At 44.4% G+C, this 23,949-nt stretch overlaps 1 protein-coding gene across 4 annotated transcripts in view; it reads left to right on the top strand.

Moving 5' to 3' along the window:
• The window catches only part of CYFIP1 (cytoplasmic FMR1 interacting protein 1), a 93,780-nt gene that overhangs the window by 45,177 nt on the left and 24,654 nt on the right, over nucleotides 1-23,949 (top strand). For 3 of the 4 annotated variants that reach the window (XM_082657881.1, XM_082657882.1, XM_082657883.1), the window contains exons 12-21: nucleotides 5,108-5,230; nucleotides 6,091-6,216; nucleotides 12,604-12,770; nucleotides 14,126-14,273; nucleotides 15,453-15,606; nucleotides 16,551-16,707; nucleotides 18,192-18,288; nucleotides 20,078-20,154; nucleotides 20,263-20,371; nucleotides 21,293-21,412. In XM_082657881.1, the coding sequence (XP_082514007.1) occupies nucleotides 5,108-5,230; nucleotides 6,091-6,216; nucleotides 12,604-12,770; nucleotides 14,126-14,273; nucleotides 15,453-15,606; nucleotides 16,551-16,707; nucleotides 18,192-18,288; nucleotides 20,078-20,154; nucleotides 20,263-20,371; nucleotides 21,293-21,412 (1,278 nt within the window). Of the gene's footprint in view, nucleotides 1-5,107; nucleotides 5,231-6,090; nucleotides 6,217-12,603; nucleotides 12,771-14,125; nucleotides 14,274-15,077; nucleotides 15,226-15,452; nucleotides 15,607-16,550; nucleotides 16,708-18,191; nucleotides 18,289-20,077; nucleotides 20,155-20,262; nucleotides 20,372-21,292; nucleotides 21,413-23,949 lie in introns of all 4 variants that reach the window. The other variant, XM_082657884.1, reaches the window with a different exon arrangement.

Below are 23,949 nucleotides of genomic sequence, written 5' to 3'. Positions count from 1 at the left end.
TGATGGACAGTGGGTTACAAATAATGCTACTGTGAACATCCACGTACAAGTGTTGTGTGCGCATAAGGTTTCATTTCTCTTGGGTAGCTATCTAGGAATGGAATCGCTGAGTCTTATGGCACCTCTGTGCTGAACATTTTGAGGAACTGCCAGGCTGTTTTCAAGGTGGTTGCACTATGTTACACCCACCAGCAGTCTGTGAGTGTCTGATGTCCCCACATCCTCGCCAGCACTTGTTGCTGTTTTTTGATTCTGGCCATCCTAGTGAATGTGAAGTGGTATCTGGTTGTGGTTTGGATTTGCATTTCCTTAATGACTAATGAAACTGAGTATCTTTTCATATGCTCATTGGCCAGTTTTTAAAAATGTCTCTTGAAGTCATTTGCCCATTTTTAAATTGGGTTATTTACCTTCTTTTTACTGTAGAGTTGTGTGAGTTCTTATATTCTATCCCTTATCTGTTATGTGATTTTCAAATATTTTCTCCTGTGTCTTTTTGCTGTCTTGATGGTGTCCTTTGAAGCACAATTTTTTATTTGTGATGTGGTCCAATTTTATCTATTTTTCCTTTGGTTGTTTGTGCATTTGGTCATAATGAAGAAACCATTACCTAACCCAAGTCACAAAGATTTACCCCTTGTTTTCTTCTAAGAGATTTGTAGTTTTAGCTCTTATAGTTAGATCTATGATCCATTTTAAGTTACTTTTTTTTTTTTTTTTTTCACGGTACGCAGTCCTCTCACTGCTGTGGCCTCTCCCGTTGCGGAGCACAGGCTCCGTACGCGCAGGCTCAGCGGCCATGGCTCACGGGCCCAGCCGCTCCGCGGCACGTGGGGTCTTCCCGGACCGGGGCACGAACCCGTGTCCCCTGCATCGGCAGGCGGACTCTCAACCACCGTGCCACCAGGGAAGCCCCCCAGTACTGTTTTTGAAATTCCATTCTTTCCCCACTGAAGGCACCCTCAACAGAAATCAACTGACTGTACACCTCCATATTCATTATAACATTATTTACAAGAGCCAAAGCAAAGAAACAGCCTAAGTGTCTATAGACAGATGAATGGATAAAGAAAATGTGGCATACAGTATGCAATGGAATATTATTCAGCCATACAAAAGAAGGAAATCCTGGGACTTCCCTAGTGGTCCAGTCGTTAAGACTTCGCCTTCCAATGACGGGGGTGCAGGTTTGATCCCTGGTCAGGGAGCTAAGATCCCACATGCTTTGTGGCCCAAAAAAAACCCAAACATAAAAGAGAAGCAATATTGTAACAAATTCAATAAAGACTTTAAAAATGGTCCACATCAAAAAAAATCTTAAAAAGAACAAAATCCTGGCATTTGTGACAACATGGATGGACCTTAAAGGGCATTATACTAAGTGAAATAAGTCAGAAAGAGAAAGACAAATACTATTTAATATCCCTTTATGTGGAATCTAAAAAAAAACAAACTCATGGCTACAGAGAACAGATTGGTGGGTGCCAGAGGCAAGAGGTGGGAGAAATGGGTGAAGATGGTCAAAAGGTACAAACTTTCAGTTATAAGATAAATAATTTCTGGGGATGTAATATACAGCATGGTGACTACAGTTAACAATACGGTATTGCATATTTGAAAATTCCTAGGAGAGTAAATCTTAGAAGTTCTCATCACAAGAAAAAAAATTGTAACCATGTGAGTTGGTGAATGTTAACTTACTGTATAATCATTTCACAATATATGCATATCAAATCATTGTACACCTTAAACTAATACAAAGTTGAGTGTCAGTGTGTCAGTTATTTCTCAGTAAAACTGGGTGATGGGGGGAATCAATTGATTCTACTCCTGAGGCTTTATTTCTGGGCTCTCAGTTCTGTTCCATTGACCTTTTGTCAGTCCTTATGCCACTACCACACTGTCTTGATTTTACAGTTTTATAGTAAATCTTAAAACCAGATAATAGAAGCCCTACAGCTTTGTTCTTCTTTTTAAAGATTGTTTTGTCATCTTTGTCAAGATTATTTGTGGATCCTTTGCGTTTCCTTATGAATCTTAGGATCAACCTGTCAATTTCTACAGAATAAGGCATCTGGAATTTTAATAGGGATTGCACTGAATCTGTATATCAGTTTGGGGAGTATTGCCATCTTAACAAGATTGAGACCTCCAATCCATGAACATGGGGGATGTCTTTCCATTTGTTTAGTCCTTCTTTGATATCTTTCAAAAATGTTTTATCATTTTCGGAGTACAAGCTTTGTACTTATTCTGTTACATTTATTCCTAAGTGTTTTATTCCTTTTGATCCTATTGTAAATGGAGTTATCTTTTTAATTTTATTTTCAAGTTGTTTGCTCAGTTTCTTTTGACTAGAGGGTAAGGATTTGTACTGAGCAGGGACAGCGGCTGGGTTTGAATAGTTCATGAGAATGTCAGTGCAGCTGTGCACAGACCCTGAGTCCTCAAGAGCCCCCAGATCTGTTCAGTTTCTAACAGTGACCAGAGCCAGGTTCTGGGTATAAATTTTGTTTGCTTGTTTGTTTTTCAATTTCTCCGTTACGTAAATGTTCAAGCATACAAAGGGGGAGACCAGTCCTGGCCCCTCAGGTGCCACGCTGAGCTTAATCACCTGCCCCTTTTCAATTATTCCTCCAACCCTGTGCCTCGGTCTGGGTTAGCTTGAAGCAATCCAAGATAACATAGCACTCTCTCTGAAAGTATTTCCCATGTGTCTCTATAAGATAAGGGCCCTTTTTAACATATAACCATAATACCATCCCACCTAAAAAACCAACAAATGTATTCCCTAATATTAAATAGTGGGTCATTGTTCAGATTTCCCGTTTGCTCATTATCATTAGTGGTGTATTTTTCCAGGTTTGTGTGCCTCAGGACCCAAATAAGTTCCATACACTGCAGTTGGTTGACATGCCTGTCCCAGCCATCTCCCTCATTCCCTCTGGTGTCATTTATCATGATTTCTGTCCCCTGTGTGTCTGTACGCTGCCGGCTCAGGGCCCTGGTCATAGTCAGCTCCCACTGTCCCGGCCTATTTGGCCTCTCGGTGGCCATGCTGAGGGCTGCTGGGGGGTCCAGCTGACTCTCTGGGATGTGGACGGCTGCATCCCCTGCCCTGATGTGAGACTTCACCAGGCCTCAGCTTGGTGGTCCTCTCAGCTCCTTGCGCCTTCCAGAGCTGGATTCCTTTGCTTTATGCATCATGTGTTAAAATAATTGATTCCCTAGCATATCTAAAGAAACAAACCAGCTTTTGGAGTACTGTTTTCTAGTCAATCTACTTCAGTTTCCTTCTGCCTTTTTCTTTTTTCTCCCATGGTGAAAGTCCTCATTCTTAAAGACTTCTGCTTTTTTTTTTTTTTTTTGCGGTACACGGGCCTCTCATGTTGTGGCCTCTCCCGATGCAGAGCACAGGCTCCGGACGCGCAGGCTCAGTGGCCATGGCTCACGGGCCCAGCCGCTCCGCGGCATGTGGGATCTTCCCAGACCGGGGCACGAACCCGCGTCCCCTGCATCGGCAGGCAGACTCCCAACCACTGCGCCACCAGGGAAACCCAGCATATTTTGACTGGGGTCAGATTACACGTCTCAGTATACACTCAGCAGTCTTAAAATAGAAGTACTGGCACTGAAAATAGCAGTACTGGCACTGCTAATAACAATTACTAGAAATTCAGATTTTTATTTTATTATTATTGTTTTTTTTTTGCGGTACGCGGGCCTCTCACTGCCATGACCTCTCCAGTTGCGGAGCACAGGCTCCGGACGTGAAGGCTCAGCGGCCATGGCTCACGGGCCCAGCCCCTCCGCGGCATGTGGGATCTTCCCGGACCGGGGCATGAACCTGCGTCCCCTGCATCGGCAGGCGGACTCTGAACCACTGCGCCACCAGGGAAGCCCTTCAGATTTATTTTGCAGTTAATTTTGTCCTTAGATTTCTTCCTCTAGGGATGTTACATCAAATCGTTATTTCTCAAAGTCACTGAAGTGGTTTGTTTTGTGTTGGTCTCAGCCTACAGATAGTGATGCCTGGACCTGTACTCCTCTTGGCAGTCCCCACAGACACCCCACCTCCAGCCCACACCAGAGCCAGTGTTGTGGCTGGACTGGCCCTTATGGTCCTCACGATTGCCACATACTCTCTGCAGTGACCATCAAGGAACTTTGAGAAAAACAAGTTTGATTACTCACAGGTCCTAGAGGGTACACAGCACACCCAGAGCCCCAAAGCGAGGTCATAGGTAGAGAGGGAGGGAGCACAGACCTGGGGCTCTGCCTTTGTCAGGGCTGAGGGTGGGGTGCCTAGGGTTTCACGGGTTCACTGTTGGTGAATTTAAAACATAAGAGCAGGGATGAAGGTGTGGGAGGAGAAAAGCCCTGTTGGCAGTTATCTAGGTCACTATGGGCTTTCTAGAAGGGGAACTTCATGGGTGGGCTGGCTCTTTATCTACTTGGGTAGCTGGCAATATGTTTATTCAAGATGGATGTCTTTGAAATGGATGACTTGGCAACCAAAACCTTAATGTTAGGCACTTACACTACATGGTTCCTCTGTGTGGTCACAATGCCAATTCAGTCCTACACAGCTCAGTTCATTGTTTCATTTTGCATTTGAGTTTGGGGGATTGCTTTTTCCCCCAATTCAATTTTATATCATAATATATAAACTGTTTATGTGGTTCTAAAGTCAGATCTGTCAGAGGAGGTATGTTCAGAGAAGTCTGCCTTCCTCTCTACCCTCTGCTTTCCTGGCCTGTAGATAAACATTCTTAAATCTAAGTTTTCATTATTTGATATAAGCAAATACACATATGCGCACGTTTTCCTTTATTAGCTAAGTTAGAAACATACTGTGCGCATGTTTCAGGAAGGACCAGGTCTGCAAACCCCTCCAGCACAGGCTGTGGTGGCCTTTCTCTGTGTTTTGAGCTACGTGTGCCCATCACGCGGGCTCTGCAGTTGCTCTGCCTTTTGATGCACGGAAGAGTCTTGTGCTCATATCATTTTCTACTTTGTGAGTGTGCATTTGGGGTAGGCTTCTAGATTGGGTTTGATAGGTGGTTTCTTGGACGTTTGTGACTTCTTGATGCTCTGTCTTCTCTAGGTGGTCACAGGCTCAGGCCGCCAGGAGGCTCAGAAGACGGATGCTGAGTACCGGAAGCTCTTCGACCTGGCGCTGCAGGGCTTGCAGCTGCTGTCCCAGTGGAGTGCTCATGTGATGGAAGTGGTGGGCACTCTCACTTTTATTTGGAAATGTACTCCCTACTTGGTTAGAAGTGCTTTTCTTCCCAAACTTGACTAAATTATATTTTTTCTGCATTAACTTTGGTCTTTGGATCGAGAACAAATTGGCTTTTTATCTTTGGCACTAGAAATAGGAGTATATATTAATTTAAATGTTTCTAAGACGGCTCAGTGTACACTTCATTTACATATATTACAAATAAAGGGCCTTATCTTTTAAAACATATTGATAGAATTAAATTTGTATTGTTATGATGATTTTTAATGCTCATTGTTTTAAAACAGCACTCTCTGTGTATTTCTAGCCATGAGTTTAGGATTAGTAAAGTGGTTTCTGATGCATAGAAAGATTTGGATACCCGTAAGTCATAGAGGATTTTCCCTTTTGTTGTTTATTTTGCTCAGATAAGGATGATTATATTTGGATGGGTACCTGATTGTTTGAAAGGCTGATTCTTTTAGAAATGGAGGTGAAACGCTTATAGTCTTAGATATTCCACATAAAATATCCAGGCCTTTTTACCTCATGTATGTCTTAAGTTTCTGATGTATTACTTGAACCTGAAGTCACATTGCCAGAAGATTTTGCAGTTTTATGGAGATGGACTATGTATGCGTGTGTGTGGTGTCTGTGTGTGTGTGCACGTGTAGTGTACATGTGCCCATGTGTGCATGTATAGTATGCATGTGTGTGCGAGCACACATGCCGCTGTGTGACTTTCAGACTCAGTGAACAATAGAAGGCTGACCTTAGGTAGCTTTGGTGATGGTCCTGTGAGTCAGACCAGCAGTTAAGCATTTCGCATTCAGTGTGGCTATCTCCCCTCTTTTTGACCACACCAGTATTCGTGGAAACTTGTGCACCCAACGGACAAGTACTCCAACAAGGACTGCCCTGACAACGCCGAGGAGTATGAACGTGCCACCCGCTACAACTACACCAGCGAGGAGAAGTTCGCCCTGGTGGAGGTGTGCTTTGTCTGCTTTCTCTTCCTTCTTTGACTCTGGCCTGAAACTGTCTTCCCTTTACAAAGCAAAGGCAAAAACATGAATGAACTGCTTATCTGATGTCATTGTATCTGTGTAGGGCGGCCCTTTGCATCTGTCACAGTTGTCAAAACAGAGAGTAAAATAGGTTGTGGGTTCCCGGTCTCTGCGTGGACACTCCCCTGGGGCAGGCGGGGTATGTTCTGAGTGAGAGCCTGGGAGCTGCAGCAGCTTCTTTATGGCCACACACAAGAGGAGTGAGCCAGGACCTGGGTGTCTGAGGGAGAAGAGCCCCTTTCACAGCTGTGTGGCCCCCAGCTCCGCACTGTCGTTAGGACCCTTTGGATGAATAGTTCTTAATTGCTCTGCCACCCAGTGTTTGGATGTAGATTTTGTAGCTGTACATTTCCTGCCTTATTTAAGGAATCTTTGCATACCCCAAGGTCATGAAGATGTCTCCTGTGTTGTCTTCTGGATGTCTTATTCTGCTTTCACATTTGGATCTGAAATGTCCCCACCAACCCTCCCAACTGCTCTTCTTGCCGCCTCTGTTGTGAGTCAGGTGACCATACCTGGGCAGGTGTGTTTCTGCTCATGTTCTAATCCATTGGTCAGTTTGTCTATCCTTTCCTAACACCCCTCTGTGTTAATTACAATAGTTAATCATGCGTCTGGTAAAGCAGGTCTTTCTGTCTTCAAGAGTTCCTTAGCTATTCTTGCTCTTTGTATTTTCATAAACATTTTAGAATCACCTTTCCATGTCCCAGTGAAACCTGTTAGAATTTTTTATGAGGATATGAATAAACCTATAGATCATTTTAGGAAGAATTGACAGATTTATAAAATTAAGTCTTTTATGAATCTGGTATGTCCCTCCATTTGTTAAGATTCTCTAAGATTTCTTTTCATCTGTAAAACTTTTTCACACCTTTTGTTGGCTTTATTTCTAGGTATTTGATATTTGATGGTGTATTTTAATTTTTTTCTAAATGTTTATCACTGATGTTTAAAATCAGAATTATTTTTTGTATTTTCCTTGTATCCACCAACTTGTCTAAACTCACTTATTAATTATAATAAATTACCCATATATTCTTTTGGATTTTCTACTTATATAATCATATCATCTGGAAATGATGACAGTTTTATTTCTCCCCCTTCTGTTTTTTTTTTTTTAATCTGTTTTTTTTTTTTTAATGAGTAGGGTAGGATCCCTACTCATTAAATAGAAGGAGGCTCCAGGCATCTTTGTCTTGTTTCTCATCTCAAAGGGAAAGCTTTCAGCATCTCACCGTATGATATATTTGCTGTAGGTTCCTTATAGCCACCCTTCCTCAGATCAGAAAAGTGGCCTTCTATTCCTTGTTTGCTAAGAGATTTTATCATGGATTTTCTATTAGTTTTATAAAACACTTCTGCATCCGTTGAGATAGTTTTATGACTTTTTTATTCCATTAATGTGGTAGATTTACACTGAGAGGATTTTTTGGATCCGGTTTGATGTTAAGCTAGCCTTGCATTCCTGGTTTAAACTCAACTTGTTCATGATATATTATCCTCTTTATATATTGCTGGATATAAGTTATTAATATTTTGATTTGGATTTTGCATTAAGGTTCATGAGTAAGAGTGGCTTTTGATAATACTTTTTTCTTTCAGTGTTTCATTTTAGAATACTTTTAGATTTACAGAAAAATTGCAAAGGTAGTACAGTGAATTCCTATATACCCCACACCCATTTTCACTTATTACTAACATCTTACATTAGTGTTGTTACATTTTTAATAAGCCAGTATCAATACATTATTATTAGCTAAAGCCCTTGCTTTATTCATATTTCCTCACTTTTCTATAACGTTCTTCCTCTGATCCAGGATCCTACATCACATATAGTCAATCTTGTGTCCTTTGGCTCTTCTAGGTCACAACAGTGTCTCAGACTTTTCTTGTTTGTGATGACCTTGACGGTTTTGAGGAGTGCTAGTCAGGTGTTGTTAGAATGTCCCTCAATTGGAATTTATCTGATTTTTTTGCGGTACGCGGGCCTCTCACTGTTGTGGCCCCTCCCACTGTGGAGCACAGGCTCCGTACGCGCAGGCTCAGCGGCCATGGCTCACGGGCCCAGCCGCTCCGCGGCATGTGGGATCCTCCCAGACCGGGGCACGAACCTGTGTCCCCTGCATCGGCAGGCGGACTCTCAACCACTGTGCCACCAGGGAAGCCCTATCTGATGTTTTTTTCTTGATTAGACTGGGGTTGTAGTTTTTGCGAAGGAGGACCACAGAGCTGTTTTCATCACCTCACATGCGAGGTCCATGCTGTCACTGTGGTTCATCATTGCTGGTGTTGCCCTTGGTCACCTGGCTGAGGTTACCCACACCGGCCATCGCCCCCTTTCATAGGGCGCTTTTGGGGAGGAAGTCACTGTGCTTAGCCCACACCTGAGGAGTGGGTAACATTGCTTTTTGATAACCTTCCACTCTAGTTTTTGGATGCTGGCTTTGTAAAGTGGCTCACAGCACTTCCTTCTTTTCTGTTGTCTGTAGTGGTTTGTGTAAGATGTTATTTTTTTCCTTAAATGTTTTCTAGCATTTATTGGTGAAGCTTTTCCTTTATGGGATGGTTTTTGAAACTTTCAATGTCTTTGCTATACGTAGGGGTATTCAGATTTTCTGTTTCTTCTTGTATCAGTTTTGGTAAGTTGTATTTTGAAAGTTTTTCTAAGAATCTTTCTAAATTTTCTAATTTTTGACACAGTTTTTCATAGTAAGTTCTCATCTTATTGGTAACAGCTTTTCCCCCCACATACCATACAGTTCATCCATTTAAAGGGTAAAATCCAGTGCTTCGGGGATACCTATTCACAGAATTGTGCAATCACAATCAAATTTGGAACATTTTTGTCGCCTCAAAAAGGAGCCCATTGGTAGTCACCCCCCCACCCCCATTCTCCCCTTTCTTCATCCCGCGGCAGCTACCCGTCTACCGTCTGACTGTAGATTTGCTTATTCTGGGCATTTCATACAATACGTGGCTGTGATTGGCTTCGTTCACTTAACATAATATTTTCAAGGTTCACACATGTATCAGTATTTCATTCTTTTCATTGCCAAATCACATTCCATCGTATGTATATGTCACATTTTATTTATCCATATTAGCTGATGGATACTTGGATTGTTTTAGTTTTTCACTTTTGAGTAATGCTGCTGTGAACTTTTGTGTGGACTTGTTTTCGTTCCTTCTGGTGATACACCTAGGAGTAGAATTGCTGGGTCATATGGTATCTCTGTGTTTAACATTTTGAGAAACTACCAGGTGTTTTGCCAAGTGGTAGCACTACTTGACATTCTGACCAGCAGTGCTAGAGGGTCCCACTTTCTCCAACTCCTTGCCAACCCCTGATATCTGTCCTTTGCTTCCAGCTATCCTACTAGATGTGAAGTAATATCTCATTGTGGTTTTGATTTGCATTTTTATAACAACTAATGCTGTTGAGCATATTTTCTGTGCTTATTGATAGTTTGTATATCTTTGGAGAAATGTCTGTTCAGATCCTTTGCCCATTTTTTAATTGAATTAGTTGTCTTTTTATTATTGCGTTCTCTATATATTCTAGATACCAGTTCTTATCAGACATATGATTTGCAGTATTTTCTCCCATTAACTTTTTACTTTCTTCATGGGGTCTTTTGAAGCATAAAAGTCTTTAATTTTGATAAAGTTCAGTTTTTCAATTTTTCCTTTGGTTACTTGTGCTTTACTGCCTAACCTAAGTCACAAAGATTTATTCCTATGTTTTGCCTCATATATTTGAGGTGTGATCCATTTTGAGTTAATTTTTTTATGGTGTGAGGTAGGGTGTTCTGTCAGGGGTTCCCAAGACCACCCTCAGGCTAGATTTGCTAGAAGGACTCACAGGACTAAGTAGCTGTTCTATTCAAGGTTATGATTTATTATAGCAAAAGGACACAAATTAAAATCTGCAAAGGGAGAAGACACCTGGGTGAAGTCCAGGAGAAACCAGGTGCAAATTCCAGTGTCCCCCTCCTATTGGAGCTGCAGGGGATGTGCTTAATTCTCCTGGCAGTGATGGGTGATAACAGATGCAAAGTGCTGCCAACCAGGGAAGCTCACCTGAGCCTTGGTGTCCAGGAATTTTATTGAGGGTCAGTAATGTAGGCATGTAGCACATGCACGATTGACCTCAGCTACTCAGACTCCAGATCCAGAGCAAAAACAGCTGTTTGCTATAAATCACATTGTTAGCATAAAATATCTGGTGAAACTGCTATTGCAATGGCCCAAAGCCTCAGGCACACAGACATTCTTCAGGCTGCGTATTCCAGTGGCTCAGAGTTGGTTCCTAGGAGCCAACCAAGGGCCAGACCTTTCCTGGGAACGTGCAGGGTTTGGTCATCCCAGGCCTGCTGAGATGACCCTTTCCTACACAGGAGTCCAGCTTCATTCTTTTGCATGTGGATATTCAGTTGTACCAATACTATTTGTTGAAACGATAATATTAACCCATTGAATTATTTTCACACCCTTCTTGAAAATTAATTGACTATAAATGTGAGGGTTTATTTCTGGACTCTTAATTCTGTTCCACTGATCTGTATGTTTATCCTATTCCAGTATAGTCTCATAATCTCTTAATATTTGTAAATCGTGTGGTAGTGTCCCCTCTTTATTTGTAATGCTTGTAATTCATGCCTTATCTGTTTGTTTTTTCTTGATCAGTCTTGCTGAGCACTTGTTTGTTTATAAAACAGCTTTATCTTAGTTGATCACCCTCTATTATATGCTTGTTTTCTATTTCATTAATTTTTGCTTTTAGATATTCATTTCCCTCTACTTTTGGAGAGGGTTATTTTGTTTTACCTTTTTATAAATTGGTGATCAGTATTAGGTTATTATTATCTTTAGGCTTTTCTGTTTTCTAATATATGCATCCAAAGTTCCAAATTTACCTTTCAGCACACCTTTTCCTACATCCCATAAGTTTGAATATATAGTAATTTCATTTTCATTCAGATTGCTGTGAATTTGAATTCAATTCAACTTCAGTTGGAGAATTTGTTGTTTTAAATAGAAAAGTTCCCTTTTTTTTCTCATTAGAAAAGCAACCCAGATTCATCATATAATCCTCAAAGCAAACAGAGAAAACATACATGTGAGTTGAGGACAGGATCATGTCTCTGATGCCATCACAAAAATGAACTTTAAGCAGTTCAGTGCATTTTCTTCTGACCTTTTTATGCATATTAATTCACTGTGCCATTATTGTTTAACACAGGGGTCCCCAACCCCCTGGCCACACAGCAGGAGGTGAGCGGCAGGCGAGCGAGCGAAGCTGCATCTGTATTTACAGCCTCTCCCCATCGCTCGCATTACTGCCTGAGCTCTGCTTCCTGTCAGATCAGCGGCGGCATTAGATTCTCATAGGAGCGCGGACCCTACTGTGAACTGCGCATGTGAGGGATCTAGGTTGTGTGCTCATTATGAGAATCTAACGCCTGATGATCTGAGGTAGAGCCGAGGCAGTGATGCTAGCACTGGGGAGCAGCTGCAAATACAGATTATCATTAGCAGAGAGGTTTGACTGCACAGAGACCATAATAAATCAATTGCTTGCAGACACGTATCAAAACCCTATCAGTGAGTGGCAAGTGACAATTAAGCTGCATCTTACGGAGTAGACGGGACATAAGCAACACAGTTCGGGTGTCACTGTCTCCCATCACCCCCATATGGGACCATCTAGTTGCAGGGAAACAAGCTCAGGGCTCCCACTGGTTCTGCATTATGGTGAGTTGTATAATTATTTCATTATATAGTACAATGTAATAATAATAGAAATAAAGGGCACAATAAATGTAATGCACTTGAATCATCCCAAAACCTTCCCCCCCACCCCATCCTCAGAAAAAGTGTCTTCCATGACACCGGTCCCTGGTGCCAAAATGGTTGGGGACCGCTGGTTTAAAGATGGGATTTGGGTTACAAGCTTGTAACTTCTTTCTTCCTGTCCAGATAATAACAAATTTGCTTTCCTGAATCTTTTTCTGTTTTGTTGAAGTCTTTCACAGAGAGGTGCACCCTAAGGCATTCAGCAGTATTTTGAGTCAGTTACCAAATCCCCATGTTGGCTCCAGGCCAAGCAGATCTGTCCCTGCCCTCGAGGCACTCATGGTCTGATGGGTTCAGACCTAGGAACAGGGACAGCTGCAGGTGCAGAGCAGAAACGCAGGAGGCCAGGGAGAGGCCCGGTGCTTGGGGGAGGCAGTCTCCTGGCATGTGTCAGGCCCATGGAGCTCAGCTGTGACCCTCCAGCACACTGAAGATCATGTGTCCGTGCCCCTGCAGGTGATCGCCATGATCAAAGGCTTGCAGGTGCTGATGGGCAGGATGGAGAGCGTGTTCAACCATGCCATCCGCCACACTGTCTACGCCGCGCTGCAGGACTTCTCCCAGGTCACCCTCAGGGAGCCGCTCAGGCAGGCCATCAAGAAGAAGAAAAACGTCATCCAGAGGTCAGCGCTGCTGCACACACTCCCTGCACGGTCATCCAAAACTGAAGGATCAGCTTAGGTTTGAACAGCTGTAGAGTTAACATTTTCATAAAGTGCATTTATATTCAACCTCCAGGCACCCTTTGGGTGAATTTCCTCTAAATGTAATGCAGTGGGTCCAATTATTAACCTGAGCAACCCACAATAAATCAACTACAGAAGGTCCAGGCAGTCTGGAGACCCAGGGACAAGGGTGTGCTTATCTGGGGCCTGGGAGTGTCTCAAAATTTGTCTGGCAGTTCTGTTCACCAGGCCTGTAGGGACACACAACCCAGAATCTCATCTCCCATTTCTTCAGTATTTTTGCTTCTGTTCCTTCTCGCCTGTCTTACAAATGAGTCAAAAACTATTGCGTTGGCCAAAAAGTTTGTTCAGGTTTCTCCGTAAGAGGCTACAGAAAAACCCGAACGAACTTTTTGGCCAACCCAGTACATACATATTGCAGAGTTCCTGTAGCAATCTTGAGCTAGTTTTCTATGAATGTTTAGCCTTTTAGATAAAGTTTTCTTTCAGAGACATTTACCTAAAATGAAGCTCACAGGGGCTCACACATGTACTGATTTCATTTTGTTGCTGTATATAATTGTCACCTGATATGGTATGACTTTAGCATTAATAAGATCTTACACTGTGAGGTTTCCCAGTTTTTGTTCTCTCTCCTGGAGGACTTAGTAAAGGTTTTCATATTTTCAGTAGTGCCTTGGTTTTGCTCACGCTTACTGTGATGGAGCCTCACCACTGGGAAATATGCAGCGTAGCCTTAGAGTAACTCTGGATTTAGCTAGAGCTTTCCCCGTGAGGTGATTAGGATGGGTGTGTGGGTGTGGCGTCTGCCCTGAGGGTGGCGCTGTGGAAGACTCCGAATGGTGGAGCCCTGTTGGGAGTGGGGGCATCCCGATGTCCGAGTGAGTTGGGGACATGGGCAAAGTCCCCAGTATTGTGCTGGTGACTTCAAATTCAAGTTAGAAAATGGGATGACTCGCAGGGAGGTTGAGTTTCAGCTCTGGGTGATGTTTGGGGTCTGTCCTCTTGCTGCCCTGAGTATGTCTCAGTGTTTAGGAAATAAAACATCACGTTTGGGCTAATTGATGCAAAATGCAACTACATTAGATCCTCTGAGGGTAGTAATGTCCCCAAGAAAACGATCTATTTTTAAAGTTTCACGTTGAACTGGTCCATTACCACATCTCCCCGCTGCCTCCGGAGGGATTCATGTGTGAGAGTTGTCTGTGTGAGAGGCGAAGCGATGCTGTGACTGTAAAGGTGCCGAGCCTGTCAGCACTGCATCTGCCCTGACAGCTTGACGGGCGGTTTAGTGTCCTGCAGGCCATCAGGAAGACCGTGTGTGACTGGGAGACAGGGCACGAGCCCTTCAACGACCCGGCCCTGCGGGGCGAGAAGGACCCCAAGAGCGGCTTTGACATTAAAGTGCCACGGCGCGCCGTGGGACCCTCTAGCACCCAGGTTCTTGTTCCCCGATCCCCTGTCGCTGCCTGTTCCCCTGAGTGGGCTGACCCTGAGCTGGAGGGTGGTAGGGGGGCTGGGAGTGAAATAACCTCACCGCTGTCTGCTTGGGCAGATAAAGTACTGCCTGTGTCTTTTTTGCTCCTTTATTCCTTGCCCAAGTGACTCTGGGGTGCAGACACCCTGTGATTCTTGGGTTTGGTTATTTGCATGCAGAACTTTAACTGCATCAACTCCTATCCCAAAAATGTGGGTGAAAATCTATGTGTCTGTATTTATGCTGTGTTGCCTGGTGGGTGTTTAAATGTATGGTTATAATTTTTATGTTGGCTCTAAAAATGATCATTCCTAAAGATAAAATTTTTGGAAATTTAAAAACATAGCTTTGGTGTGTCTGTGGTCTTCAGCTACCTCTGCTGCACCCTCTCCTGGCGTACTCAGCTCCCTCCTGCCCCCAGGCAGCTTTTCTCTGACCCTTATACCTGATTTACTATGCCCTTTGGCTTTTCCCCTCCTGTTTTGGGACTTTGTACTTCTTACTCATCATCTCTGTGTTGGGGGCTTTTAGAATCGCTTCTGTCAGTCTTTCAGAGAATTACCAGCAGAGCATGTTGCTGACTGTGTATGAAACCTCTGGGGCACCTGGGAGGAAGTCATTGCTGCCCAGGGAGGGTGCCGTCCGGGGTCTGTCCGTCCCCTGTCTGCCAGCACGCTGGCGCCCTCCTCACTCGTCCGCGTGTCTGTCCCTGCCCTGTGCTGCGTGTGACTAACGCTGTCTCCGCTCTCCCGTCTGTCCGTGTCTAGCTCTACCTGGTGCGCACCATGGCGGAGTCCTTGAGCTCTGCTGAGCTGCTCAGGCAGCTCAAGTCTGTGGGCACGGAAAGGCTCTTGCATGTGGTTAACGCGTTTCTGAGGCAGTCCTACACCTATCCGCCTCTATTAACCTTTGGTGGTAAGACATTGTTTGTTTTTCTTGTTGGTATTTACGGCCCGAGGCGAAGGGTTCTGCTCCAAGTTCTTTGTCCCAAGCAGCAGCGACTTGGCCTCGTGGATGGGCGCCGCCCCTGCGAGCCGGCATGGTGTCCACGGGGCAGTCCCCCTCGTGGTTTATCTGCGTTTGTCGTAACTAATGTGCCATGTATATCTTCTCCCCCACAAATGTCTCCTTGGATAATGCAGCTTTACATGGTGAGAACCATGCTAGAGTCCCTCATTGCAGACAAAAGTGGTTCCAAGAAAACCTTGAGAAGTAGCCTCGAGGGGCCCACCATACTGGACATAGAAAAATTTCATCGCGAGTCATTCTTCTACACCCACTTGATAAATTTCAGTGGTAAGAGCTACTGCTGACCAGTGTCCGGCCCAGCATGTTCTAACACCACTAACACCATCTAGAATGCTTCTGCCTGCCTGGTCGCCCCTGCTGTGGTCCCTTCACGCACCCAGGCAGTGACACAAGTTGCCGCCCTCATGACATTCCCTCACCTGTTGCTTTAAATGCACGGCCGGCTGGGGGTTCCCTCCATGTGGCATGGCCCTTAGAAGGGTGAGGCCTGTGGGCCCGGGGCTGGCCCAGTGACCTGGACGCAAAGTCTTTGTAACCTGAACTGGGTCAGCAACGCAGGCCAATGTGACTGTCACCTGGCTCGAGACGCAGGTGGTGATAAATATCAGAAGCCGCCCACGACTGCAATGTGTGGAAGGTGGCAGGTGACCTGACGTGCACAGCCCGTCCTAGGGTGACCGGGGCACGTGTGGATGCCCTTTGTCATCGTGGAGCCGTCCACGTTTATTTCTGTGCTGCAGCCATTATCCAGGGTGGGGGGCCTCTATCTTGGCTGCAAGTGCTGCAGGTTTAGAGTAATAGTAAGGCTTTTGTTTTTCTCTTCATAAAAAGATGGAAACATTTTTTTTTTCAATCTATTTTGCGTTAGATAGACCTGCACCAAGTGTGCCCGTAATGCTGTGTCTGTATCCCGTATAAAATAAATCCCACCAGAAGGCGCGCAGTGTTGACCAGCTCCCGTTGGTGGGCGGTGGTGTCCGTGCTGGGCCCGTGGGGCTGGACGCTGACTCTGCTCTGTTTGTGAGTGAGAATCAGCATGTCCAGGTGACTTTGCCTGTGGCCACACTGTGCAAGGCACACGTGACCCCTCCCTGCTCATGTGCACTCTCCACAGCTCAGGGCTGAGAGCCTGGCACGCGCCCCCTCGCATTGTCCTGTGCAGTCTTCTCTGCTTGCGGAATATTAATGTGGTGTTATTTGAATTCCTTAAGAGACGCTCCAGCAGTGCTGTGACCTTTCGCAGTTGTGGTTCCGAGAGTTCTTCCTGGAGCTGACCATGGGCAGGAGGATCCAGTTCCCCATCGAGATGTCCATGCCCTGGATCCTGACAGACCACATCCTGGAGACCAAGGAAGCGTCGATGATGGAGTGAGTGTCCTGGAAGCCTGTCCCAGCCTTCTGTCTGTGTGACTGAGGCCCTTGGTGGCATTTGGGAGCCGGGAGGTGGGGGAGGGGTGACTGTTCTCAGCACTTCATTTGAGGTCGTAATTCTTTTTTTTTTTTTTTTTAATTTATTTATTTTTGGCTATGTTGGGTCTCCGTCACTGTGCGCGGGCTTTCTCTAGTTGTGACGAGCGGGGTCTACTCTTTGTTGTGGTGCGGTGGCTTCTCTTGTTGCAGAATGCGGGCTCTAGGCGCGTGGGCTTCAGTAGTTGTGGTGTGTGGGCTCAGTAGTTGTGGCTTGCGGGCTCAGTAGTTGTGGCTCGTGGGCTCTAGAGCACAGGCTTAGTAGTTGCAGCACACGGGCTTAGTTGCTCTGTGGCACATGGGATCTTCCTGGACCAGGGATCGAACCCGTGTCCCCTGCATTGGCAGGTGGATTCTTAACCACTGCGCCACCAGGGAATTCCCTGAAGTCGTAATTCTTGGGGTGAGACTTCAGATATCAATACAAGGAACAGGTGTCTTGGCTTCAGACTGGAATCCAGAGCTGAGGCAGTAGAGCTAATCAAGTCCACTGTGTCCAGGTGCTGTGAGGCCTGGGAACTTGGCAAGGGGAGAGGTAGCCTGGCAATTGTGTGTGGCATGGCCTCCGACTCAGATGGATTTGGGAGAGGAAATGTTCATTGAACATCTTTGTTTAGAGTTTGAAGCTCAGGGTCAGGGCAGGGGGTCAGAGATTTTGAAAATATGAAGTCCATGGAGGGAAAGTAATAGCAAACGGGGCGTCGTGTAGTGAGCAGATTGGGGCCCTGCCTAGCGGGTCCTCCCGCCACTGTCCTTGCCTGTGCACGTCAGGAGGGCGGCCTTCCCTCACTCTGCAGCAGCCGTGGTGTCTGTTTCGTAGCGTTAGAGGCCTTGATGAGCGTGTGTGCGCCTCTAGGGCCACATTGGGCCCTCTGCTTACGTGCCTCAAGCCCTCAGAGGGACCTTACTTCTGAAGACCGTCGGCTACCACCATTTGTCCAGGGAGAGAGGGGCTTTGGCCACACCAGGTGTGCTCAGGGTCAGCTCTGGGGCCCAGGACCTTTGTATGTTTTTCTTTTTAAGTCGACAGCTTATTCTTAAAAATAAGAAAATGACTCATTCTTGTGGTTATTAAAAATACTGCAGAGTGGGGTGAAAATCTTTGAAACGTGATAACTGAGAAGATGAAGTTGCAGGAGGCCCTCGTGGACCCAGCAGGCGCCCTGGGCGTGGCTGAGCCAGGCATGTCCTGCCAAGGGTCTGGCCAGCTTGCTGGGGCCTCTGTTAGGGCCCTCACAGAAGCCGAGTTTGGCATTTGAAGTAAGAGATTGTTTTTCCTCATGAGAGAGGAAGACAGTGAGGGTTACATTTCCCGTGGAGGGCAGGGTGTGAGAGCCGAGAAACCCCGTGTGGGCGGTTGGCCTGACCTCTCTCCCACTCTGCAGGTACGTTCTCTACTCGCTGGACCTGTACAACGATAGCGCCCACTATGCCCTCACCAGGTTCAACAAGCAGTTTCTCTATGACGAAATCGAGGCAGAGGTGAGGGCCCAGGCACTTTTAATAGACTTTTAAAATTTTCCTTTTTCCTCTGAGTGTTAGAGGGAACAACCTTTCTTTTTAATACACGGAGGTTCAAACAATGGAATGAACTTTGAAATAAACATTTTGGGTTGAACCCTTCTATCTGCACTTTTTTCTGTGCATCCACACAGGATGATTGGGGTCTTAAAACATCAGCTGTTGGGGGACATCCTTTTCACGTGACTGCATGGCATGAACACTGCATATCTTGCCTGTTTCTTTCATGAACACAGTCTAGAGCAGGGGCCTTGTACAGAAGAGATGCACTGAACCAACCTCTATTTAATTTCTCTAGTTTTAGCTTTTTACTTTTAATTATACATAATGCTTTGATGAACTTCCTTGCACGTATCTTTTTAGTTGTATTGGATTATTCTTGAGGACAAATTCCTACAAGTGGAATTATTAAGTCTGTGTACATGCAGCTAAGGAGAAAAATCTTATTTTCTAGCTCAAGATGTAAGAGAATTTAACCTCAGCAGATTACATTATACATCTGGGTCTCCTTCCCCATATCTTCACAAAAACCACAGGAAGTGCTTCTTTGGGGGAGATGTCGTGGGCTCCTGGGTGAGGCAGGGTGGGCTGGGACAGAGACCCGTGGGTCCTGGAGCAGCTCCGCTCTGAGCACAGGGTGTCCTCATCCCAGTTCCGAGGGGTATGTGCTAGCCCCATTTGCAAGTGAGGATACAGTTTTGAGGGTGAAGTCACAGACTGTGTCCACCCTGCAACTCTGACTGATGTTGGGAGCCCAGAGGAGGCCACGGGCAGCGGCTCTTGGGACATACAGCCTGGAGTCAGGAGCTGCCCCCAGATGCAGTGCACGATAGCCCCTGGGAGCACGTGAAGAACAGAGACTTTCTTATATTCCATTGTATTTAAGAGAATTGGAGCATTTTTCTCCATCAGTAAGTAAGGTTCTGACATAATTTTCAGTGGTGGTGTGGTGGTCATTCCTGGTCCCACTGAAATGGATTTAATCTGCTATTGTTGGACAGTAAAGATGTTTCTGTTTTCTCATAAGAGCCTGTTTTAGTTGCCTTGACAAAGGGTTGGGGTTTTGTGGTTTTGTTTTGTTTTTTAATTCAATCCCCAGAACTTATTTATTTTATAACTGGAAGTTTGTACCTTTTGACCCCCTTCACCCAGTTCTCCCATGCTCCACCTCTGCAGCCACCAATCTGTTCTTGTATTTATGGGTTTGTTTTTGGGTTTTTTTTAGATTCCACATATAAGTGAGATCATGCAGTATTTGTCTTATTTCACTTAGCATAGCACCCTCAAGGTCCATCTATGTTGTCGAAAATGGCAGGGTTTCCTTCTCTTTTATGGCTGAGTAATATTCCATATGTGTGTGTGTGTGTGTGTGTGTGTGTAGATACCTTCTTTATCCATTTAACCATCAGTGGACACAGGTTGTTTCCATGTCTTGGCTGTTGTGCTGCAGGAACCCTGGGGTACAGATATCATTTTGAGTTAGTGTCTCCATTTAAATACCTAGAAGTGGAATTGCTGGATCAAAAAAAAAATTTTTTTTTTAAGTTCTGTTATTTGATCTTGGTTTAGGGAAGCATTTTTGGGGGGCGGGGGGCGTGCCGTACCACACAGCTTGGGGGATCTGAGTTCCCTGATCAGGGATTGAACCCAGGCCCTTGGCAATGAAAGTGCAGAGTCCTTACCACTGGACCACCAGGGAATTCCCTAGGGAAGCAAAATTTAATGCACGCTTTCCTTTCCTTTCCTTTAGGTGAATCTCTGCTTTGACCAATTTGTTTATAAGCTGGCTGACCAGATATTTGCATATTATAAGGTTATGGCAGGAAGGTGAGTATGTGTTTGTAATTTGGGTACAAAATCTTGGGCAACTTGATCTGACATTTCCATTAAAATTCACAGCACGTGAGAAATTGTCCTCTCTTCCTTCCATGCTAGTTTGCTTCTTGACAAACGGTTACGATCAGAATGCAAGAATCAGGGTGCAACAATCCATCTCCCGCCATCTAATCGCTATGAGACGCTGCTCAAGCAGAGGCACGTGCAGGTGAGCCAGGCCTTTCCTGGGCACGGTGAGGCATGGAACCAGCAGTGGAAATAGTGGGGTTTTCTTAGAGCTCCTCAGGTTTTAATAGATGTCAGTATGTATGTGGCTGTGGGACCATCCATGTAAAGAGCTGAGGTTTTAAAGATAAGCAGTTTCTCTTGCATAACCTGACACACAAGGGAAGGCTGCCCTGCACAGTTCCCAGGAGGCCTGGCCCAAGCACAACTCCTTTCCAGGAGCCCAAAAGACAGAGCTTAAAAGAAAGAAGATGTGGACTCTAGTCAGCTCAGAGTGGTGGGGAGGAACTGCTTCTTGGCCAGCACAGAGAGTAATAATACAGTGCTTGTTTTTTTTTGTTTCTTTAAAAATAACATATATACATCACCAAAAGGAAAATACAGAAAACTGTAGGGAAATCTCATGTAATTCTATCTACAAATAACCACCATTCACATTTTGGGACATTTTCACCAGGGTTTTGCCAGTATTTTTATGTTATTGAAATGATACTGAGGTATGCACATGTTGTTAGGACTCTGCAGTAGAGATGGAGTAGTTTTCTCCTACTCATCCTTGTGACACGGTGAGGGGTAAGGCACACGCAGGCCGCTCTGTGCTGGGAGGTGGCCCTGAACCCGTTACAAGGGGTACGCTAAGTGCCAGACCCAGGCTCTCCAGGATCTCTGGGGAGGCTTGGGGTTTCTGTCTGTGATGTAAGTGTAAGTACACTATAAGAGTCCTTTTATAGCTTTGACTTACAGAATTTCGGCTCTAGGAAAGTAGGGTATTTGATCATACTGTCATCTAAATTTTGTACATTATTTGTCTGTCTTATCTTTTGGAATCAGTTTCCTGGGATAGATCCGTATTCTCTTGCTTATTTGTTTCTTAATGTTCATGCTTTCCACTCTCTGTGCCCAGCTCCTGGGCAGGTCCATAGACCTCAATCGTCTGATTACCCAGCGCGTCTCCACCGCCATGTACAAATCCCTGGAACTGGCAATTGGGCGATTTGAGAGTGAAGACCTGACATCGATAGTTGTAAGTGCTCTCCTTTTTCTCAGACTCAGCAGATTTGGGGGGTTGGAGCTACTTCTGCTTTTGTCATTATTGATAAATTGACCTGATGGTAGGTTCATTTTTGGCATAGAACTCAAGAGGTGTGCACTCACTGAGCTGGGCCTACCTGGGCATCTGCTCTTCATATGCACAATTCTAAATTGACTTCGAAGAACAAATAGTTACACCTCACTATGGCAAAAGATATGGCAAAAGAATGAAAGGAGGAACGTTTTAAAAATTAAAAGGAAATGAAGACAGACAGAAAGGATTTGAGAGAAGGTCATGGAGATGATGGACGGTGAAGATTCAACATACCTATCATAGAAGGCCCCTGAAGACAAAAACCAAAGCAATGAGATGGAACAAACATTAAAAATGCTACTTGAGGGCTTCCCTGGTGGTGCAGTGGTTGGGAGTCCGCCTGCTGATGCAGGGGACACGGGTTCGTGCCCCGGTCTGGTAAGATCCCACATGCCGCGGAGCGGCTGGGCCTGTGAGCCGTGGCTGCTGAGCCTGCGCGTCTGGAGCCTGTGCTCCGCAACGGGAGAGGCCACAACAGTGAGAGGCCTGTGTACCGCAAAAAAAAAAAAAAAAAAAAAAAAAAAGCTACTTAAAGAAAACTTTGATGAAATAAAAAACAGTATGAATACATATTAGAAGCAAATATTGCATACATGGGAAGACGACCTAAAGTGGCCAACACCAAAGAACACTGTAGTTAACATTATAGTATTGGACTTTCAAGGAAAAGGAAAAACCCTCTGGGTATCTAAGCAGAGTGATCAGGGAAAGAAAATCCAATTGTCCTCAGACCTTTGCCAGCAGGGAAGGAAATGCAACTTAAGGATTTCGTGCCAAATCTATCTTCCAAGAATAATGGCTGCAGGCAAATGGTAATGAGCTTGTGAGAACTTCAGGAAGACTGTTGTTCCTAGAGAAGCAGGTGGGGGGCAGGTGTCTGCTGGGCCCACCTCTCCTTCCTCAGAATCCAGGCTGTCTGGCCACAGAGCCCACAGTGGCTCTTCCTTCAGCCTGGCTTGGGCTGGGGCATGGTGTTTCATTGCCCTTGGTCTTAATGTGATTCGGTTGAGGTTTTGACCACTATAAATAGAATGCAAGCCAGAGACCTTTTTTTCTTTTCCCTAGCTTTTAGTTTTATTGATCTTTGCTATTGTTTTCTTTGTTTCTATTTCATTTATTTCTGCTCTGATCTTTATGATTTCTTTCCTTCTACTAACTTTGGGTTTTGTTTGTTCTTTCTCTAGTTCCTTTAGGTATGAGATTAGATTGTTTATTTGAGATTTTTCTTGTTTCTTGAGGTAGGGTTGTGTTGCTACAAACTTCCCTCTTAGAAATGCTTTTGCTGCATCCCATAGGTTTTGGATTATCGTGTTTTTGTTGTCATTTGTTTCTAGGTATTTTTTGATTTCCTCTTTGACTTCTTCAGTGATCTCTTTGTTATTTAGTAGCATATTGTTTAGCCTCCATGTGTTTGTGTTTTTTATGTTTTTTTTCCGTGTAATTTATTTCTAATCTCATAGTGTTGTGGTTGGAAAAGATGCTTAATATGATTTCAATTTTCTTAAATTTACTGAGGCTTGATTTGTGACCCAAGATGTGATCTGTCCTGGAGAATGTTCCATGTGCACTTGAGAAGAAAGTGTAATCTGCTGTTTTTGGATGGAATGTCCCATAAATATCAATTAAATCTATCTGGTCTGTTGTGTCATTTAAAGCTTATGTTTCCTTATTAACTTTATGTCTGGATGATCTGCCCATTGGTGTAAGTGAGGTGTTAAAGTCCCCCGCTATTATTGTGTTACTGTCGATTTCCTCTTCTATAGCTGTTAGCATTTGCCTTATGTATTGAGGTGCTCCTCTGTTGGGTGCATAAATATTTATAATTGTTATATCTTCTTCTTGGATTGATCCCTTGATCATTATGTAGTGTCCTTCCTTGTCTCTTGTAACATTCTTTATTTTAAAGTCTATTTTATCTGATTTGAGTATTGCTACCCCAGCTTTCTTTTGGTTTCCATTTGCATGGAATATCTTTTTCCATCCCCTCACTTTCAGTCTGTATGTGTCCCTAGGTCTGAAGTGGGTCTCTTGTAGACAGCATCTATATGGGTCTTGTTTTTAAATCCATTCAGCAAGCCTGTGTCTTTTGCTTGGAGCATTTAACCCATTCACATTTAAGGTAATTTTCAGTATGTATGTTCCTATTACCAATTTCTTTAATTGTTTTGGGTTTGTTTTTGTAGGTCCTTTTCTTCTCTTGCGTTTACCACTTAGAGAAGTTCCTTTAGCATTTGTTGTAGAGCTGGCTTCGTGGTACTGAATTCTGTTCGCTTTTGCTTGTCTGTAAAGCTTTTGATTTCTCTGTCAAATCTGAATGAGATCCTTGCTGGGTAGAGTAATCTTGGTTGTAGGTTCTTCCCTTTTATCACTTTAAATATATCGTGCCACTCCCTTCTGGCTTGTAGAGTTTCTGCTGAGAAATCAGCTGTTAACCT

The sequence above is a fragment of the Grampus griseus genome, assembly GCF_964374135.1.
Source record: "Grampus griseus genome assembly, chromosome: 7".
Lineage (NCBI taxonomy): Eukaryota > Metazoa > Chordata > Mammalia > Artiodactyla > Delphinidae > Grampus > Grampus griseus.
The sequence above is the reverse complement of the archived record's forward strand: the minus strand, read 5'-3'. Positions and strand labels throughout refer to the sequence as shown.